General features: G+C 32.2%; 1 protein-coding gene across 1 annotated transcript in view; it reads right to left on the reverse strand.

Moving 5' to 3' along the window:
- Window positions 1-14991, reverse strand: part of LOC106461119 (ubiquitin-conjugating enzyme E2 H) — a 42687-nt gene extending 27696 nt beyond the window's left edge. The window contains exon 1 of the mRNA XM_013920909.2: window positions 14802-14991. Coding sequence (XP_013776363.1) covers window positions 14802-14857 — 56 coding nt within the window. The 5' untranslated portion in view covers window positions 14858-14991. The remainder of the gene's footprint in view (window positions 1-14801) is intronic.
- Between the last annotated feature and the right edge of the window lie 1772 nt (window positions 14992-16763).

A 16763-nucleotide genomic window follows, 5' to 3' on the forward strand; every position in this document is an offset into this window, starting at 1 on the left:
ATCTCTTTGAGTACCATGAAATCCATCATTAAGAAGTGGAATGAGCTTCATACCACCCAGTCACTACCCAGATCAGGCCGCCCTTTCAAACTAAACAGCTGGGCAAGCAGGAAACTGGTTATGGATGTCACTGTGAAACCATCAGTAAATGATACTGCAGACATGTGGCAGAATTTTTGTGGTCAAACGAGACAAAAATTGAGCTTTTTGGACAAAATTCAAAACGATACGTCTGGCACATGCACAACGGAGCACATCGCCCAATCAACAACATCCCAACTGTCAAGCATGGTGGTGGTGGCAGCATCATGTTATGGGGATGTTTCTCATCAGCATGGACTGGGAAGTTTGTCAGGAATGAGAGGAAGATAGATGGGGCAAATTACATGCAAAACCTGTTTGAGTCAGCCAAAAATCTAAAACTGGGTCGAAAATTCACATTTCAGCAGGACAATGACCCAAAGCACAAGGCCAAAGAAAAAAAGTGAATGTCCTGGGTAGTCCAGTCAAATTCTGACTTGAATCCAATGGAAAATTTATTGCGAGACTTGAATATTGCAGTCCATCAATGATCTCCAAAGAACTTATCAGAATTGGAGCAATTTTGCCAGGAAGAATGGGCAAAAGTTACACCATCCCATTGTGCAAAGCTGGTAGAGACCTACACCAAAAGACTCAAAGCAGTAATTGCTGCCAAAGATGCTTCCACCAAGTACTGATTTACGGATCTGAATGCTTATGCAATCAGTAAATTTCAATTTATATATTTTCTTTGGAGGTTTTGCTGACATTCAACCTCCTACACACATAAGTGTTAAGTTTGATCATTAGAGTTTTGAATAAAAACAAATTCATTAAAAACATTGTTTACATTATTTGTATTTCATCACAATGTGACATTATTGGTAGGGGTGAATAATTTGCAAGACACTGTATAACCTGGACACGGTGTGACATTGACCACAAACCAAGAAAGATATGGGGTATGCTAAACTATGAAATCTGTAAATTGTTAATCTTGGTATAAAAAATTTAACACCTTAAATCACTTTTGGTAATAAATATTCGTGTTGTACTGTTGACAAAAGATGGCGACGCATGTAAATACTCTTATAGCTTTGGAAAATCTTTCAAGTCATGAAAAAAATATGGCATTTAAAACATTCTTCTTGCTCAGTACATGTAAATACTCTTATAGCTTTGGAAAATATTTCAAGTCATGAAAAAAAATATGGCATTTAAAACATTCTTCTTGCTCAGTACACGTTTTTGTGAAACGTTCCAAGTTTTTCAATAAATGAAAATATGTTAACATTTTAACCACAACGCTGCATGTTCACCTGATATAGCTTTTACTTTTAACATTTACATGTAAACTAGGAACAGATGTACATTTGCTTGAATTCTGTAACAAAATATGCTCAAGTTCAGGACGAAAAGCACATCTAATTCGAATCGACGTTTTATTATGGAAGCTAAATAATAATTAGTATTAGGTAAATTAAACCTGTATACTCTGATGAAAATACTGCTCCAAACTTACCGAGTTTTGCAAAAAAGAAAACTTCAAGTAACTAACAATTCAACTACTAAATAATTCTTACACGTAACGATTTTAAAATCACAGAAGGAATGTTGTGCAGCTGAGCTGCTCACAGATCCACAAAATTAAAATTTGGTGTGGATTAATAGTCCATGGGAAATATGTTCGCTAAATCAAAACATAATAAGCTAGATATCAGAAAAATACAAGGGAATAGGTTCATTCTAATGCCCCCGTCACACTAAACATGCTCGCCCTTTCAGCCGTGGGGGCGTTATAATGTGACGGTCAATCCCACTATTCGTTGGTAAAATAGTAGTCCAAGAGTTGGCGGTGGGTGGTGATGACTAGCTGCCTTCCCTCTAGTCTTACATTGCTAAATTAGGGACGGCTAGCGCAGATAGCCCTCGCGTAGCTTTGCGCGAAATTCAAACCAAACCTCATTCTAATGCGTTATGCCTTTTCTCTGTAAATATTACATAATAGTAGGTTAAGTAGTTAGCACACAGGATCACCTACAAAAGTTGTACTATTTTCAAAATGAAACCCAAAACTCGAGCGCTTTCTTCAGGAAGAAGAATAGTCAACTATTCGAAAGCGCTCGAGTATTGGGTCTCGTTTTGAAAATATTACATAACATAGACCACAGTTTAATTTAGATAGCAAATGACTCTGCACTTAAATAAGCCAACTACAAACTTTTTTTTTCTTATTGCTAGCAACTGGAATCTGTTGGTATTGGAATTTTCAACCTGTATGGCACATGGATTAAATGTCTGGATCAGAGACCCGTATGGTTCAGATATAATCATCCGTAATTTTAAATTACTGATCAGAGAGGAGGCAGCCAGTCAACAACACCTGTCGTCACAAGGACTTTGTCCGGCTCTTGCAATCGAATAATAGGATCGATTGCAACTTTCATAACACATCCACAACCTTAAACTGCGGATCAAGTTTAGCGGCTCGAACCCTGGACTTTCCCATCCACAGTCCGACACGTGTCACCCTGGTCATGTCATCACTGCCAAAATCAATACAAAACTATTAAAGACCTTTCGTCATTTTAAACAATGACTTATAAAATACGTATGGAATATAAATGTATGTCAACACACACCTATACGGTGAAGGTGCAAATTTTGTTTAAAAGCAAAATATACATGAGAAAAATTAACGAGAGTCCGGCACATCATAATGTTCCATCTGGAACAAAAAATCAAATACTTGCTCATTTGTTTAGATATTATCTGATGGTGGTCTGCATAGCTTATTAACGTGGTATATCTTTTTACTGTAGGGACATTGATTGTCCAATTTCATATGAAAGAGACATAAAACACCAGTGAAAGAAATCGTAACAGTACGTGAGTAATGATCTGTAAATTGGATCCCTTATTTTTCTTTCGTTAATGTTATTACACTAATGGATTGCAAGTGATTGTTTCAAGGAAGTATCGGTACACAGTTCATAAATACAGGTTGTCTTTTTACTGTCTTGTGCCCATCGCGAGTATCGAGCCCCAACTTTTAGTCGTTAGACTTGCCGTTGAGACCCGATATCATACAAATAAGGATAGATTTTCATAATTACGTAGGAACTTCTCCTGTGACATTATATTGTTTTCCGGATTTAAGACGTCTTCTAAAATTACGTCTTATGGCAAAACCACTAATTAAGGTGAGGGTGGGGTAGGTCCCTCAACTAACACCCCCCTCCCCTCTAGCTGAATGGAACAAACGGCCAAAGGGAGCTGAAGCAATATTATAGGATAATTGAAAGTTTATGGTGAAAATACAATGTGGAGCATACGATTAGGCCCGTAAATTGGTGTTATTCATCAGGCAATATTGTAATTTCGGTTATGTGGGAGCGATGGGCGTGGTGAACTTTTTTACCTTCTGACGCAAAGTCGTCCAAGGTCGTGCGACTAGTTGTTGCCAAAACTAATGATGACTTTTTTTTCTTCTCTAACGTGGAGTATATAACATTTTGTACTGAACAGCTAATTTTGTAAAAATAATGAACTAGTTGGTTAGGCACCGCCCCTCCCCATCCCGGTTTCCATTGTACACGTCAAAAACGAGCATTGTTATATTGAATATGTTTTGTATCATCAAATGTGCGCAACTTACGTATAATTACTATATTGAAGAATACTTTCTTTAAAATAAAAGTCTATGCAAAAAATGAGGGGGGGGGGTGAACGAAAGAAAATTTGGACACACATATATATACGGATAGCTGAATACATACACTGAAAATGAAAATACTTCCAAAGGCCTACACTGACGTACATGTAATCGCCATCAAGTTTAGAACCAGGCTCTGTTTTCAGTGCAGAATATCCGCTGCCCTTTCAACTGTTCAGACTTGTAACTACGTTAGATAATCCCTAGCAGGTACTCGATTTCTAAAACAAAAATAGCACTTTAATAACACGTCTCAAATGTGATTGTATATCGAAGTGCCTACATAATCGTGGCATCAAAGCACGTGATTCAAACCTTTTAGGTCAAAGTCCTTTAACGTTTCGATCTAACGGTCTACTTATCACAGTTCATTATTTATAAATCTCGCAAAACTCCCAAATTATACTTAACTCGTGAAACCTCGTACGGATGTATGCGTGCGTGTTTGTTTATATAAGCGACTTAGTCCAAAATACTCTTCAGAAATGAATAATAGTTTTAAATACAACGTCACGAATGGAGTTACAAAAAAGTAAAAGGTGAAAAAGGAATGATTAAAAGGGGCAAAAAACACACAAATTTCATATTTTTAATAATTAAGTGTTGGCTGAAATAATTATATGAAATACTTTTATTTTGCTTTCCGCTCTATTTTACTGTTTGAAAACATTTTCTATAATGGAAAATTACTGTTTCATGCAAGCTTATTTTTCTGAAGTGAATTCACTGGTTAAGACTTCCGGTATTACTATGTACTTGGTTCATATACACGACACCAAAAATTATAATAATAAAAATCAAAGGGTCAAACATTTAATATATTCTGAAAAAAAAACACTTTAAAAAGTTAATATGTAATTATTTATCTGCATGTTTCACGTATATTGCAGAATGAACGTCTGTCTTGGAGCATTTTAATTGTGCTACTCACTGAGCAAAAAAAGTATCATTATTTCGTCTTCATATTTCGTCATTTCCTGTTTTGGTAATCGCTTCAATATCGGTTATTTTTTCTTATAACTGTGTGATATTATTACTTGAAGGGTCCGGTAGAGACTGTGGTTAAAGTGGTGACAAAACTGTATATAAAAGCGGAAAACCACACAAACAGGAAACAAGTAACTGCTCATTTTGGTATATCCAGGTCTGTAACGGGAAGGTTGTGGACAAGTGGTCTGCACACTAGACAGCATGAGCATGGCCATATTATGCAATACATACCCTTATCTGCACAACATGGCCATAGGTTCAATATGGTCTTCAGTACAACAACTGTGTGAATATCAATAACCAAACAGTATGGGAAATACTTCAGAGACAAGCTAAAATTGAAGACCTGATTTAGCACCACAGTTGACCACACAACTTATCTGGAATTATGATGAGATCACTAAAATTAGAAACAATGTCAACATGCATTTGTACATTTCACAAATAAGTCAAGGTTTTATGTTTATACCAATGATCAGTTGGGGCACATCTGGAGAGCCAGAGATTAATGATATTCTTATTGCAACATCTTCAATCATGACTTAATTCACTTATGGTACAGAAAATCATCAGTAAGAACAGATGTAAGGATCTTACTGTACTTATAGTTACCTCAAACATAAAATCACAGAGATCAAGAACAGGCTAAAAGAAGCCCTATGTCCCAAAAGTACCTCTGGGGACCTTCTTGAACAAATTGCAAGCCAAAGTCTTAACCAACTATGATATCAGAGAACTTGGAATTCAAAAGGATTCTCCATAATATTATTTATCAACTAATCAGAAGTATGCTCTGTAGTTGCAGAGACTGGAACAATGCCAGAGGAGCCCATATTTGTTACCAAGTTTCTTGAGACTAAGTGGTTCAGCTTGACTTGGACTTCTATGAATAGGAAGGCACCCATAACCAACAGGTTCTAACTAGTAACATACTGTTAACAAAACTCATTCATTTACTGAATACAGTGAATAAATAGTACTCATAAAATGCACTCTGATTTGAGCTATTCCACATTTGGTTGAAAAACAATAACTATAAAATCTTATTCACTAAACCCTTCTATGTCAAGCTTTTTTTTTTTAGAAATGAGCTCAAACAAAGTCAGGTTTTTGATTTTGACAGCCTATACTTATATATTAATGTAACAAAAATTTTATGATCTATATTTCTACACAAAATATACTCAATAAATAAATGTTACATATCGGGATTTATATGTGATATATATATATATCATTTCAATGAAACTACAACAAAGAATAATGCTTTTCTCCAGTGTTTATGATACATAATTTAGAATAAAATTTGATAAAGATCAGCACAACAGCATTTTCAATGTCATCTAGCAAGCACTCATTGTAATACATAACATGCAAATAAATTCAGGCAAATAATTAAAAATCTGGTGAAAAATAGTTTGCCCAAATTAATTTGGCAAATATATTAGTTGAAACATGGAGGGTGCCAGAATTATCTGAGGCAAATCACAGAAGGTATTAAACCTTTTGAAGTAGTATGTTAAAGACTGTTATACATATTTAATGTCACTGCAGAATATATTGTTTTACATACATGGAAAAACTCAGGCTGCATAAAGAAACAACATTCGTTCTTAGTCCTATTACATATATGTAAAATCTTGAATTCAGCTAGAGCAAGGTTCCCAAACTTTATCAACACAAAGCATCCCCACAACAGTATGCATCCTGACTAAGTCTCTGAACTCAATGAATTTATAGATAGTGAGTGCCTTAACAGTAGTGTATTTACTATGGTTCCTCCATGGCTACCAGTTTGGAAGCCCCCGAGTTTACATGTATATTTTCATATTAGTAGTCATTATTGTAAAATATGAATAATTTCTTTAAATGTGCATGTTTCATAATGTCCTGAAACCTAAGGGAAAGTTAGGTAAAATATCCAAATAAAACCACACAGCTCTTGAATAAAGTTAACCTACACATAATTATCATTATGAATTAGATAGTTAGACAAACACACACTGTCCAAATCCTGAAGCAACAAAACATCATGATGCTAATTATCTGAGTGACTGGATATGGTTGGCTGACTTAAAGTCTTATGGAAGAATTGTAAGTTTTTATTTACTAAATACGCAGTAAAAACTAGTTTAAACTCCAATACGTTAGTTCTCAACAAAACATTAAATGAGGCCATTTGTTAAAAGGATACTGTATTTTGTTTTCAAATCATGTTTAACTGTTAAGGAAACAAAGTATAAATGTAGAAAGTGACTACTACTTTTCAACTTATTATAGAGTATTTTGATCTCTAATATTTCATGCGAAGTGCTTAATGGTATGTATGATAATATCAGAATTAAACTTTTAGTATCCAGATACCCCAAAATCTAACTTTATCCAGCATTTGCCAATAATGGAATGACACAACATTAAACACCAAGTGCTGGAGAGTAATTTTACCTGTAATGACAAACAGTTTCTAGCACTCCACGAGTGACAAAACTGTGCATGAAGAATACTAAGATCACTGCAAGAGTTTTATACTTCAGTAAGCCCTAAACACTCAACTAAATAGGGGTATACAGAGACAGTATCAAAGGATAAACTGGAGATTTACCCACCAACAAGCTTTGTTTGATGGTCTCACACCAACTCGTAAGAAACTGGGAGTGGGGGAGGAGAGATTAACCTTTAATATCTAAAGTGTTTTGGTATGGACAATTTGTATTATTTCGGTCAGCATACAATAGACTATATCAGTGGTTCCCACTGCCTGTCCACATGGAAATTTCAGCTTGGCTGATAAAAAAAAAGCTTGTTATAGAACATAGTAAGCAAACTGCAAGTTAACATAATACAAATTGTTATGCTGAAGTAGTTCATAAGGTGCCAACTGAGACTATATATCATCCAGGGCATGTTTAGATAGATGCCAGTAACACTGTTGTGTGAATGGTGTATGAATGCACAAGTGGAGTATATTCCGAGCTGTCAGCTGTAAAAAAAAAAAAATATTACAGCAGCCTACACTTAACTATTCCTTCTATTCCACTGCAAGTCACTGTTGGTTGTTTAAAGAATGTGGTACTAGATATATACATCCTGTGATTGTATATTCTGAACTATATATCAATAATTACTGTATATGGTTGTTTGCATAATATAGTAACAAATGCACAAAGCAGCTGCCAGCTTCAGGATATGTCAATAAAGGATGTATTACTGACCTTTACCCAACTATTATAAGTAATACCATTCCCTCCCTCTCATATTAAATAATACCATCTGGTTAAAAGAGGATTAGTAAAATCATTTAGCAGCCACAAAGGAAGCCACACAAAAACATCAAGCAGTTTATAAATACTAAGTCAAGTAATATACTTACTACATGAAAAATAAGAGAGTTCAGTATAGTAACACAGATGCAAGTACACTAGAATGAAGAACAGAAACTTTTAACCAGTTACTCTTAGAGAAGCTGAAAAAAACAAGTTTCAGTTAGTACACAATAAAATAAGTGGTAATTTTGACAGGTTAAAACTGTCAAATAGCATATCTGTTATAAAAACCAATTTAACTGCAGATGTTTTCTTAACACATTCCTCTTAATTTGTCTATTATAGTCTTGTTATACACCTTTGATTTTGAGCTGCAAGACAAATTAAGATGAATGTTGAAAAACAAAAAAACTGAAGTTAATTTTTATACCAATTTCTAGGCCTATTGGTTTCTAATAGTTTGCTGGCTTTTGGCATTTAAACAGTAAATAGTATATCTCACAGCAACACTGACCTTTTTAATAAGAATTCATACAGCCTTTCCAAGTATGAAATGATATATATTTACAAGTACTTTAAACAACAAATCCCATACAGATTTATATTCTAAGCAATTCAATAACAATGTAAATTTAAAAATTCTTGAGAGATTCATGCTCTAGTCTAGTAATATAGTTCATAAAGTAGCCTAAAAATGCCAAACATTGTATTTTCTTAAATGTAAGTTATATTTCTGTATCTTGTTCTTTGGTGAAAGTATTTACATTCATTAAATTAAAATTCAGTACAAAGTTTCAAAATTTTCTGAGGCACGCTAAGATACACAAAGAACTATTCAAGTACTGTACAAATAGCAAATATAAAATGTTTTACTTAAGTTCACAGAATAAATATTTAGCTTTAATAGTCATACTAGAGCTGGGTAATTACTGGAATTTGATAACCAATTAATTGCTGAGCTCATTAATCAATTGCATTCAACTAATTAATTATTCTCACATGAGACTTGGAATAATCAGTTAATTTAAGATGATCAGCCTTGAATTAATTGAAAACAATAATAATCAAAAACACTGCTTTTGACTAATTATTCTCATTAATTAATCAATTATTTTATTAATTGTCATAATCGATGCTCATAGGTAATAAATTGTATCAACTAATCAAGTTAATCACCCAGCTCTAGGTAGTACTGCATCAGATTTTGGATATATGTTTATTTCATTATTAACAGACCATGAATCCGAGATAAAATGAAAAAGAAAACATCTTATACCAATTTTAGACATTAAATAAATATAAATATGATACATGAGAACCTAAATAATTTATTATTTTATACAAGTCTCTTTGAAACTTATTTTATGTTAAATTTTAACTGAGTTAATTTCTGTTTAGCAATATGAAAAGATTAAACTACATGTACCAATTTTTTTTAAATAAAAAGATTTTACTTTGTAACAGTGAATATGCCAAAAATAATAATAATTATAGTTAGGTACTATTTGAACAAGATTTACTTCAAAACATTTAAGCCTACATGTATACCCCCAAATTCTGCCCCATCTAGAATATGATTTTTAGTATAAAAATAAAAAGTTGCATGTAGTCACATGTATTCACTGTGAATGATCAAAACATAAATTTAAAAGTAACAAAACACCAGTTCAACATAAAAGTCTTCCATATACATTTTCAGACTTCTTTCCACCTGTACATGTAACATCATACAAACAACAAAGGACCATCTGGTCTTCAAGGTTGTCCCTGTACATCCACCCTTGGGAAAAAGTAAAAACTTAAACCCACCCTTTACTCTACAGGAAATTATCAATTCCCTGTTTCAAATCACGTAAAGTGGTGGCCTCCACTACTGCCAACAGCAACTCATTTCATATGTTAATCACCTTGTCATAAAACTTAAAACTGTATTAACTGGCCCCATTTTCTAAATCTTAAACTTGTGTCCTCTTGCTCTATTGTTTTCAGATTATAGCACAAAGAAATCAAAAACCTTTATCCTATAGATTTCCTGAATAATCTTGTAAACTTCAACAAGACTACCTTTTACCCTTCTTAGTAGCAACCCCCTCAACCTATTCCAGTAAGTCAGTATATCCTTTCTTTTATACAGAATCTGTTTTGACTTATTGTCTTTTTCACTTAAAATTTAATGTTAATTATTGTCCTTTGATTGTTTCCTATTGAAATTTTAAAATAAATTTGTAACATAATATGGTAATCATACTTGGCAAAAAGCTTTATTGAGAGAAAACTAATGGAGCAGCTTGTACTCTAGGCTTAAGAAATAAATTATAGTATGGCAGTGGTGTACATGAAATGTTAGATCGACACAGAAAGTAACCATCTATTGTGAAAAAATGGAGTAGGCTAAAAACTATGAAAGAATATATAATGAAGAAATATATTCAAGCCTATGATAACTATAGAATATCCAGTTTTAATAATACACAAAGACAGAGGATTATCTAAAGATGAGCAATTTGTACTGGTCACACTACAAACTATAGACAAAGGCAAATTTTGGAGTTTTCTCTTATTAACATATTCTTGAACAGTTTTCAAGTCCTGTATTTGACTTTTCTCAGGCACTGTATGATGATTACTGGCAATCAAAATAACAATTTAGAAATTGTAAACTTATTTAGATAAATACATGTCAATATGTGTGTGTGTGTGTATCTGTTCCTTATACATTTCCACATTTCCTGATCAATCAGCACCAAACTTGACGCAGTGATACAAGATGACATGAGGGGGTTCACACCCTCTAATTTTATATCTAATTTCAGAAAAACTACCAATGTTGTATATCCCTTAGCATTAGAATGAACTATGTAACCACTACTGTTAGAATTATTAAAAACAGCATGTTTTTCTTTCCAGTATTGGTACCTTCATGTATTTTTATTGCACTTTTAATGTTTATTATGTTAAAAAAAAAAGAAAGAAACAGAAGCACAATTTCCTATCCTTTGTTACAAACAAGTTTTTATTTCACCCATCCAACGGATGGGTACTCCAGCTAGAAAAATAAATAATATAATCTCTACACATTGCCAATTGGTGGTAAAATTAAAGAAAACAAAATACACTGAGATTAAAAAAGTAATAAATGTATATATATATATAGAAGAAAGTTTGATGTATCTTTCTTCATTTAATATACCACCTTAATCTTATCATTCCAGGGAATAAAAAAAAGAGAGAGAAAGCTAAGATCACACAACACTAATGGGCACAAGCATAACAAGCACTGCCCTATGAAACACTCAACTTTTTATTCCCTTATGTTTGCGCCTGCATAATATAATATTTGAATGACAAAGCATTATTTAGTATACTTGATCATCATTCATTGAACAAACTATCAAATTATAACATTTGTTCTGATTATTCCTAACATCCACTTCAAGATGCATAGTTACATCAAATAAAAACTTTTAAATATCTTCAACTAATATTTTTACTTTACCACAGTAGTAGAAGGTGTAATACTAAGATAACAATATTTGTTTATATATGTAACTTTGCACTAAAATTACCTGGATGTAATCCCAACAGTGGTCATGTGTTACATATTTATAATTTATACAAATACTTAAACATCAAGCTTTAAAACATGGGCATTCATAGGATATATTACAGAGGATGACAAAATGATATCAAAGCTATAGCTAAAGAAAAGTAAAATTAATAATCCAAGAAGGGGGCAAGTACCCCCCTTGTGGATATCCGTGCTCTCAAAGAAAGTCATTCAATCCATCTAGTTCAACCTTCCATCCAAATAAATAGTTGATCAAAGCATCAAAACCTATGTAAATATAGTTTATATGCATACAGTTGTCTAGACAACAAAACTTTAAAAAGTTTAAACTAACAGTTCAAGCCATATTTTTAGGGAAAGTTTATATATATTTTGAAAAAAAAAAAAAACTTATCAAAGAATAAACCTGCATCTAAGCTTCAACCTAATACCTATTATATTTAAGTTCAGACTCCTAACCTTTTCAATCCAGCATTCTCACACACCCAACCACAGGTAGTGGTCCAAACACATGAAAACAAGTCACATTTAGGATGTTTATATATGTATACTATGACGAAAGAAGTCAGCTTTAAGCCTCTTCTCCATAGTTCAGTTTGTTTTTGCAAACCAATATTATTCAAATTGGATATATTTAAATATGACAGGTTACTCTTGGCCTTTTCTAAAAACTAAAAACTTTATAATTCATCAAGAACATACACTGTGCCTCCAACTAATATACAACAACTTATTTGACTTTTAATTTAAAAATCATTTTAATAAAATGAATAGATTTTGTTCATTTCTCAAACGTTATTTAGCTAAAACTGACCAATTTACTATATTGTAACCTCATTTGACTAATTTTTTTATACAAAAGTAAACAATGAAATAATTTGTTGTCAATTAAACTTTTAAGACTAAACAATATCTGAATGTTACATTTAATATGTGAACACAAATTAGTTATGACTTAAATTCACTTTCAAATATTCTATGGGTTTACAGAAACTCTTTTAAATTCTCTATCAGCCTCTGAATCTCCCTCTTTAATATTGATTTTACTCTAGCTCTCTTCATAATTTTCTCTAGGACTAATTCTGTTTCTACACTAAAGAAAAAATTGCAGATATTACAACAGCATTCATAATAATGACAGTAAGACATACTTTCTGATTGTATCTATGTTCAACAATTGGAAAGAGAACTGCCAAATTTATTTCACTACCAAAATTCAAAATTGCTAGAGAGTTTAAGAAGTGAGAATTATGTTATCAACAGGTATAATGAAATAACTGAATGAAATAATCAGTTTTAAGATTACTTTCTATTTTTATTTTTTCTTTATTAAGTATTACTTATCAGGCTGATTGGTTGGCATAGTTATAAAAAAACATAAAAAACAAGGATACAAATATCTTAACAAAATTTTTTTTATTTAGTTGCATTTACTAGAGGATACAATAGCACTACCATAAGAACCAGATGTTTGATAAATAATGCTGTGTACTATATACATATATTACAAACACAGAACTACAAACATTGTTTATATTACAAACTCTAAAAATCACTTTTGGATAGGCAAAAAAAAAAAGTTTTTGATAATTTGAGCTTTATCATATACATAATACCAAAATACAGATTAAGTTGAATTACTCTAGAATAAAATGTTATCAAAGTCCATAGTGTGACCAAAAAAACCTTGTAAACACCTTTAAAAGAAAAGGTAAGTGACATTTGTGATAGTACATAATCATAATTTGAGAAAGACTTGTGCTTAGTTGATGCTAATATCATTGCTATCAGGCAAGCAGCCGCATGACTTGACTATATTTGCGGTTTCAATAATTAGTGGTAAAAGTACAACTTCTGTAGTAACATCTCATTATAAAAAATAATAATAATTTATAAAACATTCCTGTTAGAGGTTTTGCAACTGCTTACTCAAATGCACATCATATAAGAAGGTTTATTGTCTCAGTATTTTCATGTTGTTGAGTACAATTCCAAAAAAATTAATTTAGTTATACCATACAATAAATGAAATAGTACCTAAACCTCACAGAGGAATTACATGAAATGTACCAATGGAAAATTTTATCATCTCTTTGCAAGGATATTATGTACAGATCACTAATAAATCTTACTGAAATTTGTCTGGAATTATTTATCTACAAAATTGGGTTGTAATGGACTATTGGTTAGCTCAGGTTTCTTTAACTTTTAAGAGATCCATTTAATAAGTCTATACAGTTAAACAGCTACCTTTGATGGTGAATTATTCTTTTTAATAAATTAGGAAGGTTTGAAGATTGACTAGCTCAGCTATCTGTCATCTACCTGTTTCTTATGCTCTTATTAACATGACGACAATCCCCTTTAATATAGACTCTGACAGCCTTGGAAGAAAATTCAGTGCTTCCAAAGCTTTCTTTTTTTAATCCATAATCAGCCTTTTCTCATCACAAAAATAAGTTGCATCTGTACCATGTACAGAAATGTCAGTTTTAAATCAAACTTACACATTTAAATTTCAATAGGCTAATATCAAGTAACAAACCATGGCATCCCTACCTTTGAAATAGCACTAGCAAGGTTCTGTCTGTGATGAGTGATGAAAACTTGAAAAAACACAATTGACACATTATCATGGCATAACAATTGGTACAAAAGCTCCGAGTTCAGCCTCAACAAAATGTTAATGTTAGCTATGTGCTTTCCAAGTGTTATTGAACCCATCAAATGAAACCTGGGACTCCAAAAAGCAGGCTAAAACTATGGTAACAAATACCAAGTTGTCAAACATCTCTCATCATATCAATTAACCGTATGGTTTCTAATTTAAGTTATACTAATTTAATAGTTATAGTACAGATAGCATTACACCTTAAGTTAGTAGCAGTGAAGTTCAAACAGCAACACTATTAGTATTACTATTAACATTGTAAATAACAATACCATTAGTAGTATTAGCAGGCCTACGACAGTACGAGAAATATATAATACTAGCATTAGTAATAATAGTAATAGAACTCGTAAGAGTCATATTAATATACAACTTGTAAGTTGTGTGTAGTATTCTACCTTAGAATATTACAAATACAAGGAATACAAGTACTATATTAGTATATATTTATAATTAAAAGTAGTAACTCAGTAAGCTTACCCTCTGCGTGCTGAGAGTATAATTCTCAGGGTTTGATTTGAGACAACGTAAATTACACAATAATTTTACAATTTGTTAAATGCAAAAGGATACAGTTTTATAACATCTGTGTCCATTCGCCGCTTCCCAGCACTTGGAGAGGACATCATTTGTTCTCACCAAGTAAAAGTAGGAAGAGCGATAACTCCAAACCTTCTTACACTAGGCCTATAAGTTATAACCTTAAATGTAGAATAAAATAACCTTAACCCAACATCCAAATCTCCAACTGATGATATCACCCACAGTGAGCAGAATGCAGCAATAAGCAATGACGTCATTGTGGCACGTGATTTACAATTGAAATCTTTATTAAATTAATAGATTGTCAAAAATGTTTGATTAGATTTATTTATTTTTAAAATGCACGTAAGTGAAATGAGCTAAAGCTAACCATTATTATGTTTAAAATAGATAAAATGGGTTTTCAGCATAACTGACAGACGACCATCTGTTTTGAATGACGGATGGCAATCGAATTACGTGTATAATCTAGCCACACCCTCAATCAGATCAGCTGAATGCTGTAAACAAATAAATAAACATATATTTATGTAAAAGCAAATAAAAGATACCAGTGGGCCAACAGTAAGTTTACTAACTTACAACGCTAAAATCCGGGGTTCGATTACAAGTGGTGGGCAGAGCACAGTTATTATATTGTGGAGCTCTGCACTAAAACAAACAAACATTTCAGAGGAGTGTCAAAATAATTAACTTAGGTTTGAGTATTAAATGTCTCGTATAAAATTAATATAAAATGTATGTGGTGTACCACCTTATTTTAAGAAACACTGGAACATTTATGTTTGTTTGTTTTTTCGTAAAGACCAAACTAACTGCTGTTTGTTACACGAACGCTCGTGTAAATATAGCGTTCGTGTTACTTTTATTAAAAGTATCACTTAAAATGTTAATGACGTATAATATATTCATTTTTACTATTTTTATCTTTTATCACATATATATCTTTATTATGATGTTTGTGGCTTAGATGTTATTGTACTGGACTGTGAAAAAAATGGTCCATGGTTCGCACCCCTTTGCTGTCAAATCGCGCTTTTCTATAAAACTAACGATCAAATACCACTATTCAATTAAAGTAACCAAAGAGTTGGTGCTGTTGACTGGTTGTGTTCCCTGTCAGCTCAAAATTTGTGACGACTAGTGCACATACTCTCTGTATAGTTTTGTGCAAATTTCCGAGTGAAAAAATACCTGACCTGGTCAAACATCATGAGATATTATTCGGATTACAGATGAATGTATTGGTAATGAATCAATGTGTTTTAATGATTATAAATAAGGACTGTATCGATCACTGTGTTAATTTTTAGTTCTGATCTATGTTAAGCAACCTGCTTTGATCAGTAGTTAATGATAAATAGAACGTAGTAATTTATTCAGCAGTTATTTAAGATGTTGCATGTAAAAGTTGCAGCAGTGCGGTTTATTTCACTTAGAATAATTGGGTTTTTAGGGTCGCACAAATATTTTGATGAAATAATATTTTCTTGTAATTTTTAGATCATATTAAAACTATACAAGAATAGTATCTTTTTAACCATTTTGAACCTGTAGTGTCTTGTATATAAGCTATTTACTTATAAGTTTTATTGTATTTTAAAGTTTGAAATTATTAGCTTATTTATACACGTAAGTCAAACTAATGTCCACTTACAAAAAAACAGGTCTAATTTCCGGGTTATTCGCACATTAAATTTTGTTGATACCACTTTTTTTGGCAGTTTATTGATACACAAGTACGGTAAAATTTGTATTTGTGCGCGAAGTAAGGGCTTATGAATGAAAAAAAAAAGATCACATATGATTATTTTCTCGTTGTCGGGCCAATTTCAGTCAAAATTATCATGTAGATTTTTAATAGTTTTATTTACTTGGTATTCATAAAAATACAAATACTACCAAAAAGTGTATATGTAAACTTAACAATACTTTAGTCACAGAACGTTAGGCCCAATTTTGTAATCTTGTTCTCAGATTGCTAAATAAAAT

This window comes from Limulus polyphemus, unplaced genomic scaffold (assembly GCF_000517525.1).
Source record: "Limulus polyphemus unplaced genomic scaffold, Limulus_polyphemus-2.1.2 Scaffold900, whole genome shotgun sequence".
NCBI lineage: Eukaryota > Metazoa > Arthropoda > Merostomata > Xiphosura > Limulidae > Limulus > Limulus polyphemus.